This window comes from Leuciscus leuciscus (assembly GCF_965113295.1).
Source record: "Leuciscus leuciscus genome assembly, chromosome: 1".
Classification (NCBI taxonomy): Eukaryota; Metazoa; Chordata; class Actinopteri; order Cypriniformes; family Leuciscidae; genus Leuciscus; species Leuciscus leuciscus.
In genome coordinates, this window is record NC_138725.1 from 19,432,044 (window position 1) to 19,458,164 (window position 26,121).

At 39.9% G+C, this 26,121-nt stretch overlaps 2 protein-coding genes across 2 annotated transcripts in view; one reads left to right on the top strand and one right to left on the bottom strand.

Moving 5' to 3' along the window:
* The window catches only part of LOC309509052 (uncharacterized protein), a gene marked incomplete at its 3' end in the record, with an annotated part of 274,663 nt that overhangs the window by 247,835 nt on the left and 707 nt on the right, over positions 1-26,121 (top strand). The window contains exon 4 of the mRNA XM_082183567.1: positions 22,350-23,232. Within this exon, the coding sequence (XP_082039693.1) occupies positions 22,350-23,232 (883 nt within the window). The remainder of the gene's footprint in view (positions 1-22,349; positions 23,233-26,121) is intronic.
* Positions 1-26,121, bottom strand: part of LOC309500942 (uncharacterized protein) — a 240,287-nt gene that overhangs the window by 151,006 nt on the left and 63,160 nt on the right. The window lies entirely within an intron of this gene.

A 26,121-nucleotide genomic window follows, 5' to 3' on the forward strand; every position in this document is an offset into this window, starting at 1 on the left:
AGACGCACTCGACCTCGCCGCGGTGACAAACCGAGTGAGGGAGGGCTGGGCGAGTCCCGTAGGACATGTAATGTCTGTGAGTGAATGCGGGCTCGGAAGAGCGGACACATTTACTGCATTGAGCGCACTGTCTGCCTGAGCAGAGCGAATGCGGACAGTCTTCTTTTATAGAAAACCCATGAGGCATGCAGAACATAGTGTTTGTGGGCGTCAGCAACGGGCACGTTACTATGTTGTAAGCGCGATCGACCTGAGTCGATTCTATGAGCGCGGGCCGTGCATGAAGGGCTGTGCTTGTGTGTATAGATGGGCACAGACAGTGGGCATCTTCTCTACACACATAGCACCATCGGCAGTGGCCGGAACACCAGAAATACATCCCAATGGGATCTTTCTGGGTAGCCGTAGAACGGCTTTCGTGTGCAGACAAGCGGGCACGGGTTGTACCACGTGCTCGTCGGCTGCAAAAATTCACATCTGCAGTCGCCTTTCTGGGGACTGATAGAGTGAATTGTATGTGACGGCATAAATTTCTCTGCCGTCGGACCTGGGAATCGAACCCGGGTCGATTGCGCGAAAGGCTATGAATCTACCACTGGACCACAGAGGAAGACAAATAGGCTTTCAGTTACCGCAAATTTTAACCGCACTAGCGTTTGTTGCAGGCATGCGTGTAGCACAACATGCAGTACTGACATTTTCAGACGCCTGAAAAGTGTCAGAATGTGAGAAGAGTGGATATCGCCCGGTTTCAGCGGGGCTAAAACACTCCATTTCTCTTTTCGCCAGTGACGCACGGGAACCGTAGAACGGTGTTCGGTTGCAGGCAAGCGGGTACTACGTGCTTGCTGGCTGCAAAAAATGCACCTCTGCAGTCGCCCCAGGGGACTGACCGAGCGGAGCATTGGCGGCATAAATATATGCCGCAAGACCGGGAAACGAACTCCGATCTCCCATGCGGAAAAACCTATCATTCCACCACTGAGCCACAGGGGGATACAGGCTTTTGGTATGCGTGAGCGTCATGTATTCTTCGGCGTTTGCTGGCAGGCGTGCGCTTGCTGCTAATGACATTTCCAGTCGCCGACAGGGGAAGTGGCAAGGAGAGTGCGAAGCGCCCTCATTGGCCTAACGTCACTCCAGGCCTCGCTCGATAGGCTTATGCAGTTGCCGCAGAACAGCCAATGGGCAAGCGAGCCGTTTTGCCATAAGCTGTTGCTGCTGCAACGCGTTTTACAATAATAAGAAATTAAGGATAATTTTTGCTTCAGTATTTCGTGAAAAAAGAGTTTTTCCCAATGCGTTTTTCAAACGCAGTACGAGAGTACTCTCGTAAGAGAACTGCTGTTTCTCCTGAACAAAAATATACATTAACGGTGTGTCTCATTTGAGGCTCAGTCAGGAATAAAAGAACCCGTTTTCTTTAGATGTTATGGCTGTGTCTTATTTCCTGACATAACATTTGAACGGCCACATCTAAAACATTTATTTTTATGAGTGAATGCAGCACAATCGCGAACATTAATGGACAACTTTAAAGGCGATTTTCTCAATGTTTCGATTTTTTTGCACCCTCAGATTCCAGATTTTCAAATAGTTCTATCTCGGCCAAATATTGTCTTAATAACCTAAGAAACCATACATCAATGAAAAGCTTATTTATTTAGCTTCCATATTATGTATACATCTAAATTTCAGAAAATTGACCCATGTGACTGGTTTTGTGGTCCAGGGTCACATATTTGTAGAAATAACTTTAATATTATTTTTATGTCATACCACATGACATCCAAATGTGGCAACTACATACCAACCATTACATAGGTTTATTTTTTTTTCCAATTTGAGAGAATTAAAAACCTGCTTGCTGCTTCCATGGGTCCTTGGTAAATTGGTATATAAGTCCCAACATGGTAGTTCCTTGTAGATTGTTTCAAAGCAGCTTTACAGAGATAAACGTATAATTTAAGGTAACAGAGAATGTTTTGGCTTTATAGCGGTTCTTTAATAAAGTTATTTTACAGCTAAAGTTAGTTTTGATTGATTCGCTTCCATTGCAACGATCATATGTTATTAAATTAGGGGCCGCCAAGACGACACCATTCTCTCTACACAGACTTTAAACGCGAACCTGTGAGAAACGCTGATGGCGTTCAGATGCGCATTAAGAATTGGTTCTGTAGTTATGTGCGTTTGAATACATGTGTGCAGGTTTGTAATTCCCTACAAACCAAGCCTAAACAAATTACTGGTGTTTCCTTATAATTTATTTTATTTTATCAATTTGGGGAAGATACGCAAATTGAGTTTTCCCGACGACGCTTTATCTGTAGAGTAGGAAAGGGATCCTCCATAGGGAGAGACTAGTTGGCACTTCAGCACTGCGTTGTCATCGGGTCCAGGCGAAGGTCCTTCGTCACATCTGGATACAGCCTGGATCCGGCAGGCTGCGGGAAAACCTCGGGATAAACAAAGACACTAAAATTAGCGTAGATGCCATTCTTCTCATGATGTAACAAGTACATCAGGATTTATGGGAAGTGTTCCCGGTTCCAGCTGACCTAATCTATGCAGCCTAATATTGAATTATAGAAGTCTATAATGTATTATGTGAAAGCTAGGTCAAAGAGATGTGTCTTTAATCTAGATTTGAACTGACAGAGTGTGTCTGCTTCCCAGACAATGTTAGGAAGACTGTTCCAAAGTTTTGGTGCTAAATAGGGAAAGGATCTACCGCCAGCAGTCGATTTTGATATTCTAGGTATTATTAGCTGGCCGGAATTTTGAGATCGCAATAGACGTGAAGGACTATAATGCGTTAATCAAGTACTGCGGAGTAGTGTTGTCAAAAATATCGATATTTCGATAAATATCGATACTGAAATATCTGAACGGTACCAATATTAATTTCCCGAAGTATCGATACTAGCCGCGCTTTCACTTTCACTTCTCTCCAAAGCCGCGTTGAAAAACACCACACGCGCACTCGTCTCATTTGCTCTGGTTAAATAGCAAAAGTGAAGTGAATGGGGCCGATCACATCTGACGCGTTTTTTTTGCAATGAGAGGCGCCTATTTTCAACTGGTTTCCAGCGAGCGTTCTGCGCGCTGTTTATGCGCCTCGCGGGCCTTCCGTTTTAGTGATGAAAGCTAGTTGCTTGAACGCCCGGAGAGTGCGATGATGGAGGATAAACTTGTGGTGCTCTCGCGGGTTACCAGGAGCTTAACGACTTCATGAACCATAACTACCACAATGTTAACAGAAAGTAAATAAAGTTAATAAAAGGCTTGTTTGATGTTTACTTGACTGACAGGACAGCTGTTTCAGTGGTTGCCTAGCAACATAAAAACGCAGCGCACTGCTCGTTCTGAGTGATCTTATACAAGTACATTTTAACTGTGGTCAAATGTAAATTAACTTGTGCTTATTTAACTTTATTCAAGAATTTTTATTTAATTCTGCAATTTGCCTTCATTAGCAAATATCATCAATTTGATTACACAGATACTAATTAAACTAAACTGAGCTAGACAATGACATCTCTGAATTCAATAATGAAATGCCTTTAACTGAAAATTGAATGTTTAATCTTATTATTATAAATTACTGACACTCTCCTCCAGTTTGATACTGTAAAGTGATTTGACACAATCTATTGTTAAAACCACTATATTGAAATAAAGGTGACTTGACTTGACTTCATGTCGATCCAGTGAGCATTGTTTTCGCGTGTGATGCACACACGTTTGCATTTAAATCTGTTCATCAAATAACGTTAATGTATTAACCAGCATTTATGCTTTTGAACAAGTGCACTACCTCAGGACATTTTTGTTCATGTAAAATATACCTTATTGTCATGTTCTAAACTTGTTATATTTAGCTTTAAATAAAAAAAATACCCCCTTAATATTGTGGCAGTTTTTTCTCCGTGGTATCGAAAATGGTATCGAATATCGATATTTTTCAAGGTATCGTATCAAAGTTAGAAATTCTAGTATCGTGACAACACTACTGCGGAGCTAAACCATTTAGTGCTGTGTAAGTAATCAGCAATATTTTAAAACTGATGCGATGTTTAATAGGGAGCCAGTGCAGTTTTGACAGAACTGGGCTAATATGGTCATACTTCCTGGTTCTGGTAAGTACTCTCTTAGTGTTCATGTTGTAACTCTGTGTCGGTGTTGCGAGAGGCAAGACTCTTGAAAGTGTCGAACTAACACTTTGAGGGTTGTTCCCATATTTACACTTTTAAAGTGTTGAAATTAAGTATATTGGTGTTGATTTCCAGATTTCAAATTTACTGTGTAGTAATTAATGTAGTTATTATAAGATCAATCTATATATTTAGATTAATTTGGACATTATGCTGCTGTAATTATTTATCTGTAGTGGTTGAGGAAGATGAGTGTCATTGTTTTGTGTTATTGATGTTTTATCCATGTCATAGTGTGAGAAATTACAGTATTGTCTTTCAATTGAGCAGTTTACTAGTCTTTTATCATGTATCCTGACTCAAATAATGTGTTTCTAACAGCAAACACTCAGAATAAAGTGAGATGATCTGCTGATGATCCTGAATGGCTTGTTGAATGAGTGTTGATAGTCTGAGGCTCATCAATATTAACAGATCTGCTGAAAACACTCTTTATTTCATGACAATAGTTCCTGTTTTCACCTCATTTATTATGCTGATGTCTTCAGATCTCCTGTAAATTGACACTTAAAGCTCATTTCATTGGTGTCAGCAGACTGAAGGTATTTGTTGGGTACTATATGTACATTTAGTTCTGCCTTTATGATTTTAACTGTTTTTCTTACCATTATTTCTATTTTGAAAATTTTAAATTAGTTATATATTCTTTTATTTATTTCTAGATACCTGGGTGACAAAATTCTACGAAAATTCTTAGAAATGTGGGCGTTTACTCTTAAATTTAAAGAAAAATCCTAGTAAAGAAAAAAGTAATTCAGAAAGCATCTTAACCCTTAAAAGAGGTCTTAAGGTAAAAAATATTAGGAGCACAGACGAGGACTTTTAAAGGGATAGTTCACTTTGAAATTAAATTTTGGTATGTTTTAGCTTACCTGAAGGGCATCCAAGATGTAGGTGTCTTTTTTTCCACAGTAGTTTCAATTTTGATATTTTTAGGTCAAACCGTTCTTGTCTGACAGTCATATAATGCAGGTATATGGATACTGTCTCAAAACACAAGCACAGAGTCCAAATTAAAACAATTCCCCATCGTCCAAATTAAACAATTCCCCATCGTAAGTACACACTGATGGCCTAAGACACGAAACGAGCGGTTTGTGTGAGAAACCGAACAGTATTTTTATCGTTTTTACCTCTTATAACACAACCACGTCGAAGTGATCTGAAGTCGCGGGCGCTTCCTGCTGTGTGACGTGTGCGCAGACTGGTGCATAGATGTATATACACTAGATGTCGCATTAAAGACATTCGTTCCAATGAACTGCCGTAGCCAAGGCGAAATCTAGTATATATATCTATGCACCAGTCTGCGCACACGTCACACAGCAGGAAGCTCCCGCGACTTCAGATCACTTCGACGTGGCTGTGTTATAAGAGGTAAAAACGATAAAAATACTGTTCGGTTTCTCACACAAACCGCTCGTTTCGTGTCTTAGGCCATCAGTGTGTACTTACGATGGGGAATTGTTTAATTTGGACGATGGGGAATTGTTTTAATTTGGACTCTGTGCTTGTGTTTTGAGACAGTATCCATATACCTGCATTATATGACTGTCAGACAAGAACGGTTTGACCTAAAAATATCAAAATTGAAACTACTGCGGAAAAAAAGACACCTACATCTTGGATGCCCTTCAGGTAAGCTAAAACATACCAAAATTTAATTTCAAAGTGAACTATCCCTTTAAGAGGCTTAAGAGTTTCTTTAGCAGAGGAGAAAATGGCAGAAAGATGAAGAGGGAGAAGAAATGTGTTGCAGACAATGGATGACAGTGAGGTAATAAGACATTATGGATTAGATCGTGCAGGGATCATGTTTGTGACGGATCTTATTAGAGACACGGTAACATCTCCGACACAGCACAGAAATGCCATAGCACAAGAAATTAAAGTAATCACTACATTACGATATTTGGCAACTGGGAAAATTCCATGTTTGATACATTAAAACCAACATTCAAACCACCACTTAAATAGACATGCCAGCAATGAGTGTAATTGGAAAGAGTGGAATTTTTTTTATCATTCTAAGCCAATCAAATACCTTATAGGAAACTAACAGCATGGTAAAAAAAAAAAGGATTTATATACACATATATACAGTAATGTGTGTGTGTGTGTGTGTGTGTGTGTGTGTGTGTGTGTGTGTGTGTGTGTGTGTGTGTGTGTGTGTGTGTGTGTGTGTGAACGATCAAATAGGAAAAATGATGCATGTAATTTCAAAGTGAAATTTTAGAATAGACCCTATACTTAAAATAACTTTTTTTTTCCTTCTTGGACAACCAGCCAATCACAGTCTTCAAAAGATTGTGTCATACATAGCAACGGGGTCAGCCCCGCCTCCTCACTAAGATGAAAGTTTTTGTCTTTTCCTTACTCAGAGTTGCTCTCAGATCGGTCCCGAATCGCTTTTAAGCTAAGACTCCTACGTAAAACTTTTTAAGCTAAATTAAGAGTTTTCTTAGAGGATTCTTAGAATCTTTATGAATACGGGCCCTGTATTTTAATGAAGAAGCAGAATAATATTAGGATTAGCAATACAAATAATGAATGGATTGTTATTTCTCACAGGGTTATTCACTTGAGCTTGTGTTTCTGGTGTCCCACTTTCACATGCGTATGAATGGAAGGCAGTGCAAGGAAAAGTCTAGTGTGAACGGCCATTAATAATTCAAGACGTTTTTAGTAAAATAAATATCAATCTCAAAGTTGGTGTCAAAATATGGCAACAATGGGATTCATCCCTGGATTCAGATTCGATAATGTTTTAAAAATAATAATTGAAAGATAAATTTACCTTATTCATGGAAAGTTTCAAGGACATAGAGGGTTTTCACCTACGTCACGGTTTGGTCAGTTACCCGGATGCGCGGCCATAATGGAGGTACTCGGATGTAAACAATGGCATGGATTGCACTGTTTATGTACTACTGAACACATTGTTACACTAATTTCTGATGTCTAAACCACAGAAAAAAAACACATGGAAGCTGCGAAATCATATAGAGAAGGACTTAGTAAGTAGGAAAGAGCTCAAAATTTTGACAAACTTAAGATAATATGACATGTGGTAAAGATCTGGGCCCGTATTCATAAAGAATCTTAATGCAAAGAGTAGCTCCTAGTGACAAAATTCTAAGAAAATTCTTAGAAATGTGGGCGTTTACTCTTAAAATTACAGAAAAACTCCTAGTAAAGAAAAAAGTAATTCAGAAAGCATCTTAACCCTTAAAAGAGGTCTTAAGGTCAAAATTGTTAGGAGCACGGACGAGGACTTTTAAGAGGCTTAAGAGTTTCTTTAGCAGAGGAGAAAATGGCAGAAAGACGAAGAGGGAGAAGAAATGTGTTGCAGACAATGGATGACAGTGAGTTAATAAGACACTATAGATTAGATCGTGCAGGGATCATGTTTGTGACTAATCTTTTTAGAGACACGCTAATATCTCCCACACAGCGCAGAAATGCCATAGCGCCTGAAATGAAAGTAATCACTACATTACGATATTTGGCAACTGGGAAAATTCCATGTTTGATACATTAAAACCAACATTCAAACCACCACTTAAATAGACATGCCAGCAATCAGTGTAACTGGAAAGAGTGGAACAATTTTTATCATTCTAAGCAATCAAATACCTTATAGGAAATCAACAGCATGGTAAATAAAAAAAGGATTTATATACACATATATAATGCAATAGTGTGTGTGAGAGAACGATCAAATAGGAAAAATTACGCATGTAAGTTCAAAGTGGAGGCTTAGAATAGACCCTATACTTAAAATCACTTTTTTTTTCCTTCTTGGACAACCAACCAATCACAGTCTTCAAAAGATTGTGTCATACATAGCAACGGGGTCAACCCCGCCTCCTCACTAAGATAAAAGTTTTTATATTTTCCTTACTCAGAGTTGCTCTCAGATCGGTCCCGAATCGCTTTTAAGCTAAGACTCCTACATAAAAGTATTTAAGCTAAATTAAGAGTTTTCTGAGAGGATTCTTAGAATCTTTATGAATACGGGCCCTGGACGAGCTAGCTTCTCTAGTCCTTACTGCAATTCTTCCTTCTATTTCGTATCGCGACATTGGCTAAACGTTCAGATTGTCAGTCCAAAAAAAAAAAAAAAAGCACATGAAATCCAGTTCAAGCTACATCCATATGTGGTTTAAAATCCTATTCAAATCACATATCAGGAAATCCACTTCAGTCTGAACGCTCTTTCACGTGGTTTATGTGACATGCCACGTAAAATGTAAACATCAGATGTTGTTAAAGGGAACATGCTGAAAGTTGCTGCCGAAACAAGGCTGTGTTGTTGCAAAGTGCCGGACGAGCAGGAAATTATTATTGTAGCCCTATGGAAAAAAAATAGTATTTCCATAAGCCAATATTTTATTTTGGTTATTTTCATTGTAATATATATTTCATTTTGATAAAACTGTTTATACAATGTTCATATGTGTTAATATATTAAGTTGTGTGAAAATGCACTTACCCGTGAGAGTGTCCAATCAGGCGCGGGGTGAGAGGTGAAGATGAGAGAGAATGAACTGAAATGAGATGGAGACACACGTGAAGATTGTGCTGTGACAGAAATGAGTAAAAAGTTGGTAAAACACCAAGTTTAATGTTTGTTATGAGAAGTGATATTGTGTACTGCACGAAGAGTGAGTTACGGACACTAAAATAAGTTACAGTGTGATAGTTTATGTCGTGGACTTTGCGGTTATATTTAGCACCACGAGGAGAAAGTGTGGACGGCTAGTTAACACGCGCGAGCTAAAAGGACTTTGCCAGTGAGTAGCCTGCTCGGTTGCTGGGTTGAGTGCATCGCCTGAAAAGCCTAATCTTCAAGGAAGAGACTGTTAATGTTCGGAAGGATTCTTCCCGGCTGTTGAGCATTGGAAGCATCGTGTTCTGGAGCGTGGAAGGACGACTCATCGACTCATCAGTTCTGTTGCGTGAGTTTTATTTTGTTTGTTGCGCCGAGGCGTGAAGTGACCATTGTGTTTTAGGTCTCAACGATCTCAAGCTACACAACAGGCCTGCCACGTGTATTCATTTGACTTTCAGGGTATTCATTTTGTTTATTCATTTTGATGGCCATTTAGTCATTTGCTGGCATTAGATTTAGAATTGCAATTGGTTTAATTTGGGGAATTTAATGTGATTGAAAACTGATTATTTGAATTTGTTTACTTGAATCTACTTACATTTGTCAATATTTTATATTTTCTTTAAGTAAATATTTAATAACTATTTCCTGTGAAGATTGTCTTTAAATTTTGGGTTTTATATATATTTATACGAGTGATATATAACATAAATATTATCATTTAGGGTATAATAAGTTGGTTTAGAGTGGATGTAATTATTTGTGTTAAAGTAACATAATATTTCCTTTCCGGTCAAAGTAATAGTAGACTTTGGAGAGTATAGTCATTTAAGTAGGTGTAATACAAAAACGGATATTAAAGTGAGTGTTTAATTTAATTAGCATGTGAGATAGCCATATAGTTAATATTTTACTTTATTTTAGCTATACAGCTATTGTGTGGTTATTATAAATTAAGTAAAGTGACTATTAAGAATAAAAGTGAATATATAGTGAGAAGTTAGTAATTTACATTGGTGCATTAATTAATAACAGAAAGAGAGATATTTCGCAAAGTAGGAATTCGGGGAGCGCACTTCAATAAAACAGCTAAGACATGCTAAGGGGGCGCTACATAAAATGGGGGCTCGTCCGGGATAATTAATTAATGCAAGTGATTAATTTGTGATTTTTTTTTTTTTTTTTTGCTAATAACGATAGCAATTAGAGAGAAGTTTGTTAGTTTTCAGAGAACTTAAGCACTAATTACTGAGAAGCTAAAAACCTAATAGAAAATGGAAGCTAAGTGTAGTGCAGTGGAGTTAGTCCAAGAGCTCAAAGACTGGTGCAGAAGAGAAGAGTTGGATGATGCCCATGCTCTCATGGTACTGATACCAGAAGATGTTGCAAATGACCAGGTCGAAGACGCTCTAGGAACCATCAAAGCATTAGGGCGGGTACGAGTGAGAGGACGGACAATCAGTCTGAAGCTGGATAGCCACAGAGTGCTATGCGAGTCCAAACAGATGGTGGATCCCACCAAAGTCCCTCCTGAGCTGTTGCCCGAAGGTAAAACGAAAAGTTGGAGGATTGTCGTTGCTTCTGAAAGTCATGCTCTTCCAAACCCGTTAAAGAGCTTGTTGGAGGAAACACAAGAGAGTGGCTCGGCTGAGTCTATTATTCGTGCAGTAGGTGATTTGCTTACCAAGATGGGGAAGCCGTCAGGGGAAAGCAGCAGTTACCGTCGACTGAGAGTGTTCTCAGGAATTGTGCCAACTCCCGTGGGAGAAGAGTCTCTTGAACATTGGTTGGAACATGCACACCTAATGGTCGAGGAGAGCGAGTGTTCAAATAAGGAGAAACAACGTCGCATCATGGAAAGTCTGAAAGGCCCTGCGCTAGCTGTTGTAAAGGCTGTGCGGAATGCTGATCAAGAGGTCAGTCCTGCTCTGTGCTTGGAAGCCATCGAGAGGGCTTTTGGTTCTGCTGAGACTGGCGAAGACTTGTATTTTGCCTTTAGATTGCTACAACAGCAGCCAAAGGAGAAGATGTCTGACTTTCTAAGGCGCATAGAACTGTCATTGACCAAAGTAGTACATCGGGGAGGTTTACCCACAAGTCGTACTGACTGTGCCCGAGTGGAGCAGCTGCTAAGAGGAGCTATCCACGCAGATATGATGCTTGTTTAGCTCAAACTCCGTGAGAGAAAGGAAAACCCTCCGTCATTCTTGGAACTGCTGAGTGAGATCAGAAGTGAAGAAGAATATGAGTCATCAAGGATGAAGTTGAACACCTCTGTCCGAAGTGTCCACACAAATCCGACTACAGACAGTAGGAAGGATGATGTCGAGCAGTTGAGAACTGAAATTCAAGAACTCAAGTCAATGTTCACTGCCATGAGTACTTTGCCTGGCCATGTAGTAGCAGACCGCATAAGACCTGAGGCTATGACAAAGATGCATACTCCAGAGATAAGTAACGAGAGTGAAGTAGCTGTGTTGAGAAAACAAGTGAACGACCTGCAAAAGCAACTGGCAGGCCAGAAACTTAACTCTGAATCCCCTATTTCAGTACGTCGGGTGGAGTCATCGAGACAAGCACCTAGTGATAGTAGAAGACAATCCTATAACGACTCAGATGGGAATTTCTGTTATCGCTGTGGTGAGAGCGGCCATTACTCTGTCAAATGCCAGAACGCAGAGAATCAGGCCAAAGGGATACAAAAGCTGATACACGCTCTAAAGAGAGCTAAACAGAGTGATCCATCGTCGGAAACGGCAGAAGGTCGTCACACAGTTTGTTCAGCTAAGAAGAGCGAAGTAATAACCCTTGAAAGAAGCATTCCTCAAGGATTGATCGGCCCCTGTTCAATCATACCAGTGAAGATAAATGGCCAATACTGTGAAGCACTTCTGGATAGTGGCTCTCAAATTACCATTATCTTCGAGACCTGGTACAAACACCACTTACCTGATATCCCCATTCAGCCAGTGTCAGGGTTGGCGATATGGGGGCTGAGTGACACAAGTTACCCTTACTTGGGATATGTAGTGGTGGAAATGGAGTTTCCAGAGAAGGTCACGGGTGCGAAGGAGACCCTCTCCGTCCTTGCTCTGATTTGTCCAAGTTCCAAAAGCCCTGAAAAGACGCCTGTGATTCTAGGCACCAATGCCAATTTGTTCCAGCGATTGTCTATGCTCTGCCAAGAGACCACAGGAGTAGACCTTGCACAGACCCTTGGCATTAGAACCAAAAACTCCCATGTTCGCACAGACACACCAATCACCGAGAGTGATGAGGGTGAAGTGGCATCTGTGAAGTGGATGGGCCCAGGCTCACTAACCCTACCTCCAGGGGGTGAATGCTGCGCTATCTGCGACGTGGAGTTGAAGAAACCACTGGGTAAAGATATGTTAATGGTTGATGCATCACCCGTTACGCCATTACCAGCAGGAGTACTGCTGCAGCCGATGGTGGTACATGGCACTGCCGTGGATGGTCACATTACTGTACTCATCCAAAATGAGTCTCTGAGAGAAACAGTCATTCCAGTCGGAACGGTCTTAGGTCAACTGTGTCTGGCTGATCCAGTCATTCCATCCATGAAGGTTGAAAATGAAACAGTCACTGTACCAGCAGAGTTAGACCCTCATCTGATCCAGTTTGGCGATTCACCCATATCACCACAATGGAAAGCACGACTACGTCGAAAGCTATGTGAGCGAGCAAACGTTTTCTCATTGCATGAGTGGGATGTTGGCCTGGCGAAGGATGTGGAACATCATATCAGGATGACCGACGAAAAGCCATTCAGAGAGCGGTCAAGGCGCTTAGCACCAGCAGACATTAATGATGTTCGTCAGCACTTGCAAGAGTTGTTAAAGGCTGGGATCATTAAGGAGTCACGGAGCCAGTATGCATCACCAATTGTGATAGCCAGAAAGAAGACAGGGCGTATCAGAATGTGCATTGACTACCGGACCCTTAATCAGCGTACCACTCCAGACCAGTACACGACTCCTCGCATAGACGACGCATTGGACTGTTTGACTGGGAGCAAATGGTTTTCTGTCCTTGACTTACGTAGTGGCTACTATCAGATCGCCATGGCGGAGGAGGATAAAGAGAAAACCGCCTTCATATGTCCGTTGGGATTCTTCCAATTTGAAAGGATGCCACAAGGAATAACTGGAGCACCAGCTACGTTCCAAAGACTCATGGAGAAAGCTGTCGGTGATATGAATCTCCTTCAAGTGTTAGTCTATCTGGATGATATCATAGTCTTTGGACGGTCACTGGAAGAACACGAAGAACGCCTCATGCGAGTGCTGGACAGACTCGAAGAGGTGGGACTAAAGTTATCACTGGACAAGTGTCAATTCTGTCAACCAAGGGTGAAGTATGTTGGTCACATAGTGTCCGCTGATGGTGTTGCTACTGACCCTGAAAAGCTAGAGGCAGTTTCGAGATGGCCTAAGCCCACAGATCTTAAGTCCTTGCGGTCTTTCCTGGGGTTCTGTGGGTATTATCGACGTTTCATAGCAAACTACTCTGCTGTCGTTAGACCTCTAACTGAACTGACCAAAGGATATGCACCCACGCAGCGAGGGAAGAGACAAGTCCCAGACAAGACCAAGACGTACTTGAAAGACTCAGAACCATTCAATGACCGATGGGATCAGTCCTGCACGGATGCATTCCACCGTGTCATTCAGTGCTTGCTAAATGCACCTGTACTGGCATTTGCTGATGCACAAAAGCCATATGTGCTACACACGGATGCAAGTTTCAAAGGGCTCGGTGCAGTACTTTATCAGGAACATCCGGAAGGGTTAAGACCAGTGGCGTTCGCCAGCAGAAGATTGAGTTCATCTGAACAGCGATACCCTGTACACCAGCTAGAGTTCCTAGCATTGAAATGGGCAGTCGTCGATAAATTTCACGACTATCTCTACGGAGCAAAGTTCACTGTACGCACCGACAATAACCCGTTGACTTACGTACTCACAACGGCAAAATTAAACGCGACAGGTCATCGATGGCTTGCAGCTTTAGCCACCTATGATTTTGATGTCAAGTACAGGCCTGGAAGAGCAAACATAGACGCTGATTTGTTGTCTCGCAACTTACCTGAAGGAGAGGAGTGGGATGGCATGGCTCAGAGCGTAGTGAAATCCATATGTCGGAGGGTGGAAGTGAATGTAAAGCCGAGTTCGTCCCCTAGATATGTGGAACAATTAGGAGCTTCAGCAGACTGTATTCCCGAAGTGTATACTTTCCCGTCTCAGTTACATCTCAGTTCACTGGAGCAACTATCTAAAGCAGATTTGATGAAAGCTCAGAGGAGGGATGATGTGATTGGATGTGTGATGGATGCAATGAAACAGGGAGTCTGGCCTAGTAACAGAGACTTAAACCCAGAGACAAGGTTGATGAAAAGAGAAGTGGATAGACTTGTGATGAGAGATGGACTTCTGTACAGAGTAAGCAAGAAAGCTGCTGAGGAGGCACAACAGCTTGTGTTGCCTGCTGAGTTCAGAGACACAGTGTTGCATTCTCTTCATGATGACATGGGACATTTAGGTGTGGAGAGAGTAACTCAACTCCTGAGAGCAAGATACTACTGGCCCAAAAGGGCTCATGACACCGAAGAATATGTGAGGAATTGCGGATTGTGCGTCATTCGCAAAACACCTGCCAAGAAAAGCGCCTCTCTACATCAAATCACAAGCAGTGGCCCGATGGATCTGGTGTGTATTGACTTCTTGTCAATGGAGCCCGATGATGGAGGCATTGGTAATATTCTGGTAGTGACGGACCACTATACCCGATACGCACAGGCTTTTCCTGCAAGGAATCAGAAAGCACTGACAGTGGCTAAGATCCTAGTTCAAAAATACTTTGTTCACTATGGATTACCTGTTAGGATTCATTCTGATCAGGGTAGAGACTTTGAGTCGAAACTGATAAAGGAACTGTTGACAACCATGGGCATACGGAAGTCACGGACGACTCCGTATCACCCTCAAGGAGACCCACAACCGGAGCGGTTTAACCGTACACTGCTCTCGATGTTGGCTACGCTAGGACAAGAGAAGAAAAGATCCTGGAGTCAACATGTAGCTGCATTAGTACATGCGTACAACAGTACCAGAAGTGATGCCACAGGATACTCACCTTACTACTTGATGTTCGGTAGAGAGGCGAGACTGCCGGTAGACCTGTGTTTCGAAATGTCGAAAGATGGAACCGACGAGAGGAAACATTTCCAGTATGTTGACAGTCTGAGACGTGATTTACAAAGAGCATACAGACTGGCTGGTCAAACTGCAGACAAGACTCATCTGAGGAACAAGAGAGCCTATGATCAGAAGGTCAAGTTTCAGAAAATTCAGGAAGGAGACCGAGTTCTGTTGAAGAATCTAGGACACAAAGGGAAACATAAGTTGGAAAGCCGATGGAGTTCCATCCCTCATGTAGTGGTTGGACAAATGCCGAACTTACCTGTATTCCGGGTGAAACCTGAGGAAGGAAGAGGTAGGGAAAGAACCATACATCGAGACCATATCTTACCAATTGGACAATCGGTGAGGATTCCAGTGGAACATGGGGGTGAGGAAACCAACGTGAGACCTAGAGCATGTTCAAGCAGAACAAGACAAAGACAAAAGAATGAGAATCAAAGAGAAGAAATACCAGAGGTAACTGATTCATCATCTGAAGTGGAGTATGAATATTCTAGTAGACCATACATGGAGTATGTTCAACGTCTACCGAAGAGGAGAGAAACTCGTGATGGAGTCTCAGTACGTTCGCAATGTGAAGAGGACAGAGAACCTGATACTGGGCAATCAGTTGAAGAATTTGATTCTGATGAAGGAGATAATGATGGAAGTCAAGCAGCAGAGAGAGATTTGGATCCTGATGATTCTGAAGTAGACCTGGCTGCTGGAAGAAATCCAGTTAAAGCACCTGGAGAGAGTCTGACCTCTATGACAGAAGTTAATAGAGTACCTAGCACCAGGGTAACTGAGAAGAGAAGAATAAAACCAGTGTTAAGATTAACATATGATGAACCTGGAAAATTCAGTGAGCAACCTATTACTATAGTTCATAGAGGAGTAACTATTACAATAGGCAAAAACTAGGTTTCCACTTAGTTATAAGTAGGAGCTGGTAGTTCTACTTGGAACAAAAGTTAATCTATCTACATTGCCTAGGTGGGTTATGTGTTAGGCTATGTCTTATGAGGACATGTAGACAATTAGTAAGGGGGGGATGTAGCCATATGGAAAAAAATAGTATTTCCATAAGCCAATATTTTATTTTGGTTATTTTCATTGTAATATATATTTCATTTTGATAAAACTGTTTATACAATGTTCATATGTGTTAATATATTAAGTTGTGTGAAAATGCACTTACCCGTGAGAGTGTCCAATCAGGCGCGGGGTGAGAGGTGAAGATGAGAGAGAATGAACTGAAATGAGATGGAGACACACGTGAAGATTGTGCTGTGACAGAAATGAGTAAAAAGTTGGTAAAACACCAAGTTTAATGTTTGTTATGAGAAGTGATATTGTGTACTGCACGAAGAGTGAGTTACGGACACTAAAATAAGTTACAGTGTGATAGTTTATGTCGTGGACTTTGCGGTTATATTTAGCACCACGAGGAGAAAGTGTGGACGGCTAGTTAACACGCGCGAGCTAAAAGGACTTTGCCAGTGAGTAGCCTGCTCGGTTGCTGGGTTGAGTGCATCGCCTGAAAAGCCTAATCTTCAAGGAAGAGACTGTTAATGTTCGGAAGGATTCTTCCCTGGCATTAGATTTAGAATTGCAATTGGTTTAATTTGGGGAATTTAATGTGATTGAAAACTGATTATTTGAATTTGTTTACTTGAATCTACTTACATTTGTCAATATTTTATATTTTCTTTAAGTAAATATTGAATAACTATTTCCTGTGAAGATTGTCTTTATATTTTGGGTTTTATATATATTTATACGAGTGATATATAACATAAATATTATCATTTAGGGTATAATAAGTTGGTTTAGAGTGGATGTAATTATTTGTGTTAAAGTAACATAATATTTCCTTTCCGGTCAAAGTAATAGTAGACTTTGGAGAGTATAGTCATTTAAGTAGGTGTAATACAAAAACGGATATTAAAGTGAGTGTTTAATTTAATTAGCATGTGAGATAGAGCCATATAGTTAATATTTTACTTTATTTTAGCTATACAGCTATTGTGTGGTTATTATAAATTAAGTAAAGTGACTATTAAGAATAAAAGTGAATATATAGTGAGAAGTTAGTAATTTACATTGGTGCATTAATTAATAACAGAAAGAGAGATCTTTCGCAAAGTAGGAATTCGGGGAGCGCACCAATAAAACAGCTAAGACATGCTTAGGGGGCGCTACATTATTTTTGACAAGTATTTTGAAACGGCGTGGAAAAAGAGTTGTGCATACCAGCAGGGGCGTCGGACTGGGGGGATAAAGGATACCGAGTACCCAGGGCCCGAGGCAGGGGGGGGGCCCTTAGAAGTCAGTTTTCTATACATACATATACATGCACTAACATTTGCATAGCATTTATATACAAATACTGGTTTGGTATAAAAAAAAGTCATTTTCATGCTGTGCAGGGCCCCACCACCCCTCTCGAATCAATGTAAATGGTACGACCCGCAGGTCAGGTGCTTCTGCTACGGACCCGCGGTGAATCAGTTGATGAGACAGGAGCTGGAGTGATCCGTGATAGGAACTAGGAAGACAGGGGAAGAGTCGTGTCTTTCCTTAAGAAAGGAAAATAAGGGGCTCAAAAACAAAAAGAAAAGAATATTAAAGAGAGAAAGGCAAATGAGGGCAAGCAGTTGCTCACTCAGTTTTTTTAAAAGAAAGGTGAGCTCCAAATGCATCATCGAGCATTGACATTGTTTTAACATAAATATCTAGGCTACTCCAGGTTGAATAGCATACATTTATGTTCGTACTCTGTTTGAATAATATACCAATACTTTATAGTATCACACCCTACATACAGGGATGCAAACAGCGCACTTTTCGGCGCCTCGCGCTTTTTTCACGTCAGTTTTGGTGACAAAGTCATCTGAAGCCATTCCATAGCTTAATGTGAGGGACAGATGTCGTATTACATCATTAAAGTTTACGGAAACTCGTTTTCCCTCCTCTGCGGCTGTCAATCTCCATTCAGTAACAGCTAACTAACGTTATTCAAACAGCGCGCGCGCCTCTGCAGCGCGCCGGTTACAGCAGGATGCACGGTAAAACTCTCTCCAATATGATATATTAACATTATAATGCATGATCTGTAGAGAAAGGCTGTGGATTTGCATAAAATGACTTTATTTTGTTGGAGTTTGTTGCTGTTTTTAAACGACACGCTACCCGTGTGCCTGTTAGATCACAAACATCACAAGGACTATGAATCGGCATCAAACGCACAATAACTGGAATTTAAAACTGTTGAGAAACAAATGATCAATTAACTGTTGGACAGATATACACTAGGATTTGTGCGCTCGACATGTCTTCGCTTTGTGCCGTGAACTTTTAAATGCACACTTGCTGTGACTCCATGTCGCTTGGAGCAGATCATTCTGCACCCGCGATGCGCATATGCGCTCTGTTTTGAAGCGTTTCATATTATCATGGTTTTGCGCACTGAAAGTTTATTAAAAGCCTATATATTTTTTTATACCTAGCCTGCTCAATACATTTAAAATAAGCATGATTTAATTGTGTATTATTTCTGTTTAGTGTAGCGTAGGCTATATACACTTCTAAATTCTTGACATTAATATATAAATATAAAATTGAGAAATGTATGATTGCCTGATTGAATTTTATAAGAGTACTAATAGCAATTTGTTTTTATTAACGTGTAGATTTGATAAAATTTTTGTGCAGATTTTTTCAAGAATTACTTTTTGCTGCTGATTTATACACTCAATAAGTTTAATAAAAATACATAATAATACATTTATGTAATATTTAAAGGTGTTAACCGTAATCTTACACTGCAAAAATCAGAAGTTTACATAAAAACACTGTATATTTCCCTCCATTGTCAAAATCGAACACCCGCAAAAACACAGATCGTTAGCGCCTATCATTGCTATGCAAATTAGATCGGGCACGCTCTTACATTAAGTACAAGATTGTTCTCAGTTTAATGCAAATCTTAATGATTGAAAATGACTTATTTTAAAAACGTAATTCAAAGACTGAATGTCTAGTTTGGCGGTTAGTGTACCCTGTGATTCTATAGTCTGCATTTATTTTAAACAGACAAATAATCATCAATTAACTTGTACTTTTGACAATAAAACAAAAATATATTAATCAGAATGTGGCTTATTTTGTTTACATTTTAAGTGTTTTTATGATAAAAATGCAATACCCCACCTATTGATATCACTATGGTATTTGGTACGGGGGCCCAGCAAGATGGTTTGTACCCAGGGCCCAAAATTTGGTGCTACGCCCCTGACCTTAACTGAACAGCTTCGGAGTCATTGGAATGGTTGTATTACTTATTTTGGGTTGAATGGTGGTCGTTTCGCACCCCCCTGGTGCCCGTGAGCGGAAAATACGCACTTGCAACTTTGAGCCGACGGGCTGCCGGCCGCCGCGTCAGGAAGTCTCACGTGATATCAGGTCTCGCGATGTAAACAATTGCTTTACGACCAAAAGAAATCTGCTAAAATGCTGTCATTATTGCGCTCCCTCACGCTGTCCGAACCTGAATGAAGAAGCCGCTTTAAAGAATGTCCCATCTGCTTTGATGTCGTTGATCTACTAGCCCAGGGGTCGGCAACCCGCGGCTCTAGAGCCGCATGCGGCTCTTAAGCGCCGCCCTAGTGGCTCCCTGGAGCTTTTTCAAAAATATGAAAATGGAAAAAATATTTTTTGTTTTAATATAATTTCTGTAGGAGGAAAAACATGACAAACATTCTTAACCCTTTCGCACCTACGATCGCATCGGTGTGATCAGAACAGTCAGTGCATGACGTGATCAACTGCTAAATTCAAATGTGCTCTCGCGCGTTGGCTGGCGCTGAGCCAGAGACAGGCGCGCTCAGAGCTGTCATATATCACAACTTTTCAGTGTTTTCAACCACATAATGTTTATTTTAGGTTTCAGACATATAACGTTAAGTACTAAAAAAACAATACATTTAGAGTTTGTAAAATACACACTGATGTTAAAGGAAGAGGCAATAATCCTTTCCATTATAATTAGACACGTTTTATTCATATCAGATACACATTGTGTAAGTAACTTTAAAGTTTACTCTATTCTTCTCCCAGTTCACCAGCCACTTACTTTGATGTATTTCGGGAGAAGTGGATGAATTCACGTGTTGTAAATCCAACAGATCCGATTCTCTGAACTGCGTCTGCGGCCATCGCGCATACAGCTCAACTAACGCGATCGTTATGGTGTTTAAACAACAAAATACTTCCACTTGCATATATTTGACAATCTGAATATCAGATATTTCATGCCATATCTAACAAATTTGTGAAAATTTTGAATAAAAAAGGAAAAATGACATAAAAGCAGATCATCATTCATTCAGCTCTGTTGTTGCTGCGGTGTGTCACGTGACACGAAATGACGCGTCACCTTGGAAACCATAAAGTGACACATTCTAAATAACGGTCGCCTTGAAAAACTTTGAAAAATATTTTAAACTTACGTGTGAAAGGTTTAAAGTTTTTCCACGTTGTAAAAATAATACACAAATAAATAAAACGTAATACATTAAAATTATAATGGAAGTTAAACTTAAAGCACCATCGTACAGCAGAGTAGTCACGTGGTGCGTCATTCTCTCCAGGATGCGCTGCATGGAAAATAAACATTTAATCATGAATGCTCATTATGTATTTGTAGGCTACTTATCATTTTGATACTAGGGGGCTAATAAAGCTAATATAGACACTTACAGCATGTGTTGCCTTCATTATAAGGCTTATATAAGGCTTTTAATTTTTTGCGGCTCCAGACAGATTTTTTATTTTTTTTCGGGTCCAATATGGCTCTTTAAACATTTTGGGTTGCCGACCCCTGTACTAGCCTCTGGTGTCTGAGAATCACCAACGAGTTTTTACAACAGTGTTGTCAAATATCTATTCCGAAGCTGTGGGGGGAGCTCTAGAGAGAAACCTGCGAGCGAAAAGCGAGAACACAGCGAAGAAATCCCAAAGCTACTGAGTGCTGCTTTAAAGCTCATTTCATTGGTGTCAGCAGACTGAGGGTATTTGTTGGTTACTATGTACATTTATTTCTGTGTTTATGATTTCAACTGTTTTTCTTACCATTATTCATATTAGGAAGAATTTAAATTAGTTGTATTCTTTTATTTATTTCTAGATACCTGTATTTTAATGAAGAAACAGAATAATGTTAGGATTAGCAATACAAATAATGAATAGATTGTTTTTTCTCACAGGGTAATTCACTTGAGCTTGTGTTTCTGGTGTCCCACTTTCACATGCGTATGAATGGAAGTCAGTGCAAGGAAAAGTCTAGTGTGAACGGACATTAATAATTCAAAACATTTTTAGTAAAATAAATATCAAACTCAAAGTTGGTGTCAAAATATGGCAACAATGGGATTTGTCCCTGGATTCAGATTCGATAATGTTTTAAAAATAATAATTGGAAGATAAATTTACCTCATTCAAGGAAAGTTTCAAGGACATATAGCCTAATCAATTTATAAAAATGCATTCTGCAAAAGATCATAATAGCCATTAATTTGTTGCATAGAAGTGCCATTTAGTATAAAAACAAACTCAGTAACTGATATATTTTAGATTTTGGGCAGATCAGCTCCTCCCACACCAATTACATCATCAGTGAAGCTCCTCCCACATCAGTCACATCATCAGTGAAGCTCCTCCCACTGCAATTCTCCAGTCAATGCTGTAAATTCCCATCAGCTGCAAGTGAAGACGAGCATCAGAGCATCAGGAAGAGCTGAAATCTGCAAAGACTTTTTTTAGTTTATTAAAGAGGACAGTGAGAACATGAGTGATCCAGAACCCTGCAGAATGAAACACGCTGAAGATCCTGAAGAACAAAGAGGTTGGTGTTTATTCTTCATTCATTCATGATGCTGAAGAACATTCATGTTAGAAACATTCAAGCACTTCATCACTTTTAGATAAACAGTTCAACTATGAAATGGGTACAAAAGTTTCATTTTTGGTTTTCAAAAAATGTTCAGTAAAGGTAGGTTTGAGAAATATTCATATTTATTGTCAACATCAGGTCAAGCTAAATACTATTTTAACTGATAAATAATCAATTTATAAAAAGGCAACAAATTATCATAATATTTTATAACAGTTGTCTACTTTCTACTATTACTTTAGGGCTCACTTTCATGTCCTTTCAATTTATATTTCTTTCAATTAATTATTTTGATGTACTGAGAATATTATTTAATACATTTTTCTTTCATTTCAGACCTGATGGAAGTAAAGGAGGAGAGTGAAGAACTGAGGGAAGTGGAGGAGAGTGAAGAACTGAGTGAAGTGAAGGAGGAGAGAGAAGAACTGAGTGAAGTGAAGGAGGAGAGTGAAGAACTGAGTGAAGTGAAGGAGGAGAGTGAAGAACTGAGTGAAGTGAAGGAGGAGAGTGAAGAACTGAGTGAAGTGAAGGAGGAGAGTGAAGAACTGAGTGAAGTGAAGGAGGAGAGTGAAGAACTGAGTGAAGTGAAGGAGGAGAGTGAAGAACTGAGTGAAGTGAAGGAGGAGAGTGAAGAACTGAGTGAAGTGAAGGAGGAGAGTGAAGAACTGAGTGAAGTGAAGGAGGAGAGTGAAGAACTGAGAGAAGTGGAGGAGGAGAGTGAAGAACTGAGAGAAGTGGAGGAGGAGAGTGAAGAACTGAGTGAAGTGAAGGAGGAGAGTGAAGAACTGAGTGAAGTGGAGGAGGAACATCATGTCAAACCTGGAGAAAAACCTTTGAGTCGCTCAAAGACTAAAAATACATTTTTAAAGAAAAGAAGAGCCAAGAAATCTTTCACCTGCACTCAGTGTGGAAAGAGTTACACAAGCAAACATGGTCTTGAGTGCCACATGAGGATCCACACCGGAGAGAAGCTGTTCACATGTGATCAGTGCGGCAAAACTTTTATCTGGGCATCAGACCGGAAGAGACACCTGACAGTTCATACGAAAGAGAAGCCGCATTCATGTTCTGTGTGTGGAAAGAGTTTTTCACTGCGGCAAACTTTACATAGACATGAGAAAATTCACACTGGTGTGAGAGAGTACATGTGCTTTGAGAGTGAGAAGACTTTTACTACAGCGGACAAGTTAAAACGGTACGAGAGAATTCACACTGGAGAAAAACCTTACAAGTGTTCACACTGTGACAAGAGATTCAGTCGATCATCACATCTGAAAGCACATGAGATGATCCACACTGGAGAGAAGCCGCACACGTGTGATCAGTGTGGAAAGAGTTTTGCTTTTAAAAGTGACCTGAAGCGACACATGATGATCCACACTGGAGAGAAGCCGTTCTCATGTGATCAATGCGGCAAAATATTTATCTATGCATCAGAGCTGAAGACACACTTGACAATTCATACGAAGGAGAAGCCATATTCATGTTCTGTGTGTGGAAAGAGTTTTTCACGGCTGCCATATTTACATGCACATGAGAAAACTCATACTGGTGTGAGAGAGTACATGTGCTTTGAGTGTGAGAAGACTTTTACTACAGCAATCTGTTTAAAACAGCACCAGAGAATTCACACTGGAGAAAAACCTTACAAGTGTTCACACTGTGACATGAGATTCAGTCAGTTAACAAGTCTGAAAACACATGAGAGGATCCACACTGGAGAAAAACCTTACAAGTGTTCACACTGTGACATGAGATTCAGTCACTCATCACATCTGAAAACACACGAGAGGATCCACAGCAGAGAGAAGCTCAACTGAAGCTATACATGAAGATCCATACAGTGGAGAAACCACATCAACACAGTCTGAGATCACAGTAAGTAGTTTATTTTCATGTGCTGAGCAACAAAGTCTCTTCTGTGTAAGTTAGACACACATCACTCTATAGCCAAATCTCTCCTCTCCACCTATAGCCGGTGCAGGGCCGTGCACAGACATTTTAAGGGGCAGTGGCTTAAACCAAAAAAGGGGCACTATTTTGTTTTTTTGGGGGGGTTGGCACACTACGAAGTGAAGCCTAAAACAAGCTATAATCTCCATTGGCATAGCAATACCAGTGTTTCTCACAGGATTTTTGGTAAAACTGTGTTGGGTGGACCTTGGTCCTTCTAAGGGGGTCCGGGGGCATGCTCCCCCGTAAGAAAATTTTGTGCATTTTAATGTTAAATTCATCAATCTGGTGCACTTTGAGAGTTAAAAATTAAAAGCTCCAACCCATATTCAGTGTGCAAATTAACAAAGAAATATTCAAACCTCTTAGTTACAGTGTCTATTTACATTACACCTACCACATAGTTATAATATTAATCCAATGACAGTTATAGCCATATTTTGTAAAACAAATGCACTAAAACAATAAAGGAAACTTTCATAATTAGTTTTGTACCAATTTCTATACTTGAAAGAGATAAGCACATGATCTTTTATTTTGACGCAAACTGCATCAAGCTTTTATTTTGGCGGAAAACATGGTTTACAAACGCCTCTCATTAGATTTCTAGTGAATTGCGGTAATCGTCAACTATGCAGATGTGGAAATAATCTTTATATATATACAGTAAAATATACAGTAAAGTGTAATTTATTCCTGTGATCAAAGCTGAATTTTCAATTCAGAAATCACTCTAATGATTTGATGCTCAAGACACATTTATGATTATTATCAGTGTTGAAAACAGTTATTTACATTTTTATTTCAGGATTCTTTGATGAATAGAAAGTTCAAAAGAACATAATTTATCTGAAATCTAAAGCTTTTGTAACATTAAACACTACCGTTCAAAAGTTTGGGGTCAGTAAGAATTTTAATTTTATTTTTGGGGGAAAGAAATAAAATAAATCAATACTTTTATTCATCAAGGATGAGTTAAACTGATCAAAAGTTACAGTAAAGACATGTATAATGTTAGAAAATATTCTATTTTAAATAAATGCTGTTCTTTTGAACTTTCTATTCATCAAAGAATTTTGAAAAAAAATTGTACACAACTGTTTTCAACATTGATAATAATAATGAATGTTTCTTGAGCATCAAATCATCATATTAGAATGATTTCTGAAGGATCATGTGACACTGAAAACTGGAGTAATGATGCTGAACATTCAGCTTTGATCACAGGAATAAATTACAATTTAAAATATATTAAAATAGAAAACAGTCATTTTAAATTGTCATAATATTTCACAATATTACTGTTTGTTTTTTATCAAATAAATGCAGCCTTGGTGAGCAGAAGATACTTCTTTTAAAAACATTTAAAAAATCTTACTGACCCCAAACTTTTGAACGGTAGTGTATATTTTGACACATTTTACAGTGTCTGCTTTAAGGGCCTGTTTCTATTTTTTCACGCTGTTTTTCTGCTCATTCCTTGCGTTTCTTCTCCATCTTGCTGACTATTTTGACAGATACACACTGACACTGCTGCATGCTCGCTCACAAGTTTAAATTGGTGATTGGCCCAGCCCAGTGTCAATCAAGAAAAGAACCAATGGGCCGCTGATCTACGTGTTTCATGGGCTGGTCTGTCAGAAAAAAAAAAGAAAAAAAAACATTTTTCTGCCCAATGCATTACACCGGCACAAACCCAGCACCGCCAATTAAGCAAAACAAAACAAAACGAATGGGTCGCCGATGTACAAATTTTATGGGCCGTCAAAAAGAAAAATTAAAATAAAAAAAAATAAAAATAATGTTTGAGTATGAGATGTATCGGCCCAAAAAGCACGTCGGCCCACCGGTAAAGTGCGCGGTATGCCCGATGGCCAGTCCAGCCCTGGTTGTACAAGTTGTTAGCACTAGTAGAAAGAGCCAGAAGCCAGAAGACCAAGAGCAAAACATTTACATTACCGACATAAATACAAAAAAAATACAAAAACAAATGACTAATTTCGCAGATTCAACCACTGTCTTGCATAGCCTACCTGTTAATGCGACAGCTTTCGTGAACTGTCGTATACTGTGAGTGATGCTGCGGAGCGTGCGGGAAAACCTGGAGCGGATTAGCGGAATCAGCGGAATGCTTTGAGCGGAGCGGTGGGGGTGGGGAAGAGGGGCACCTCAGTCAAT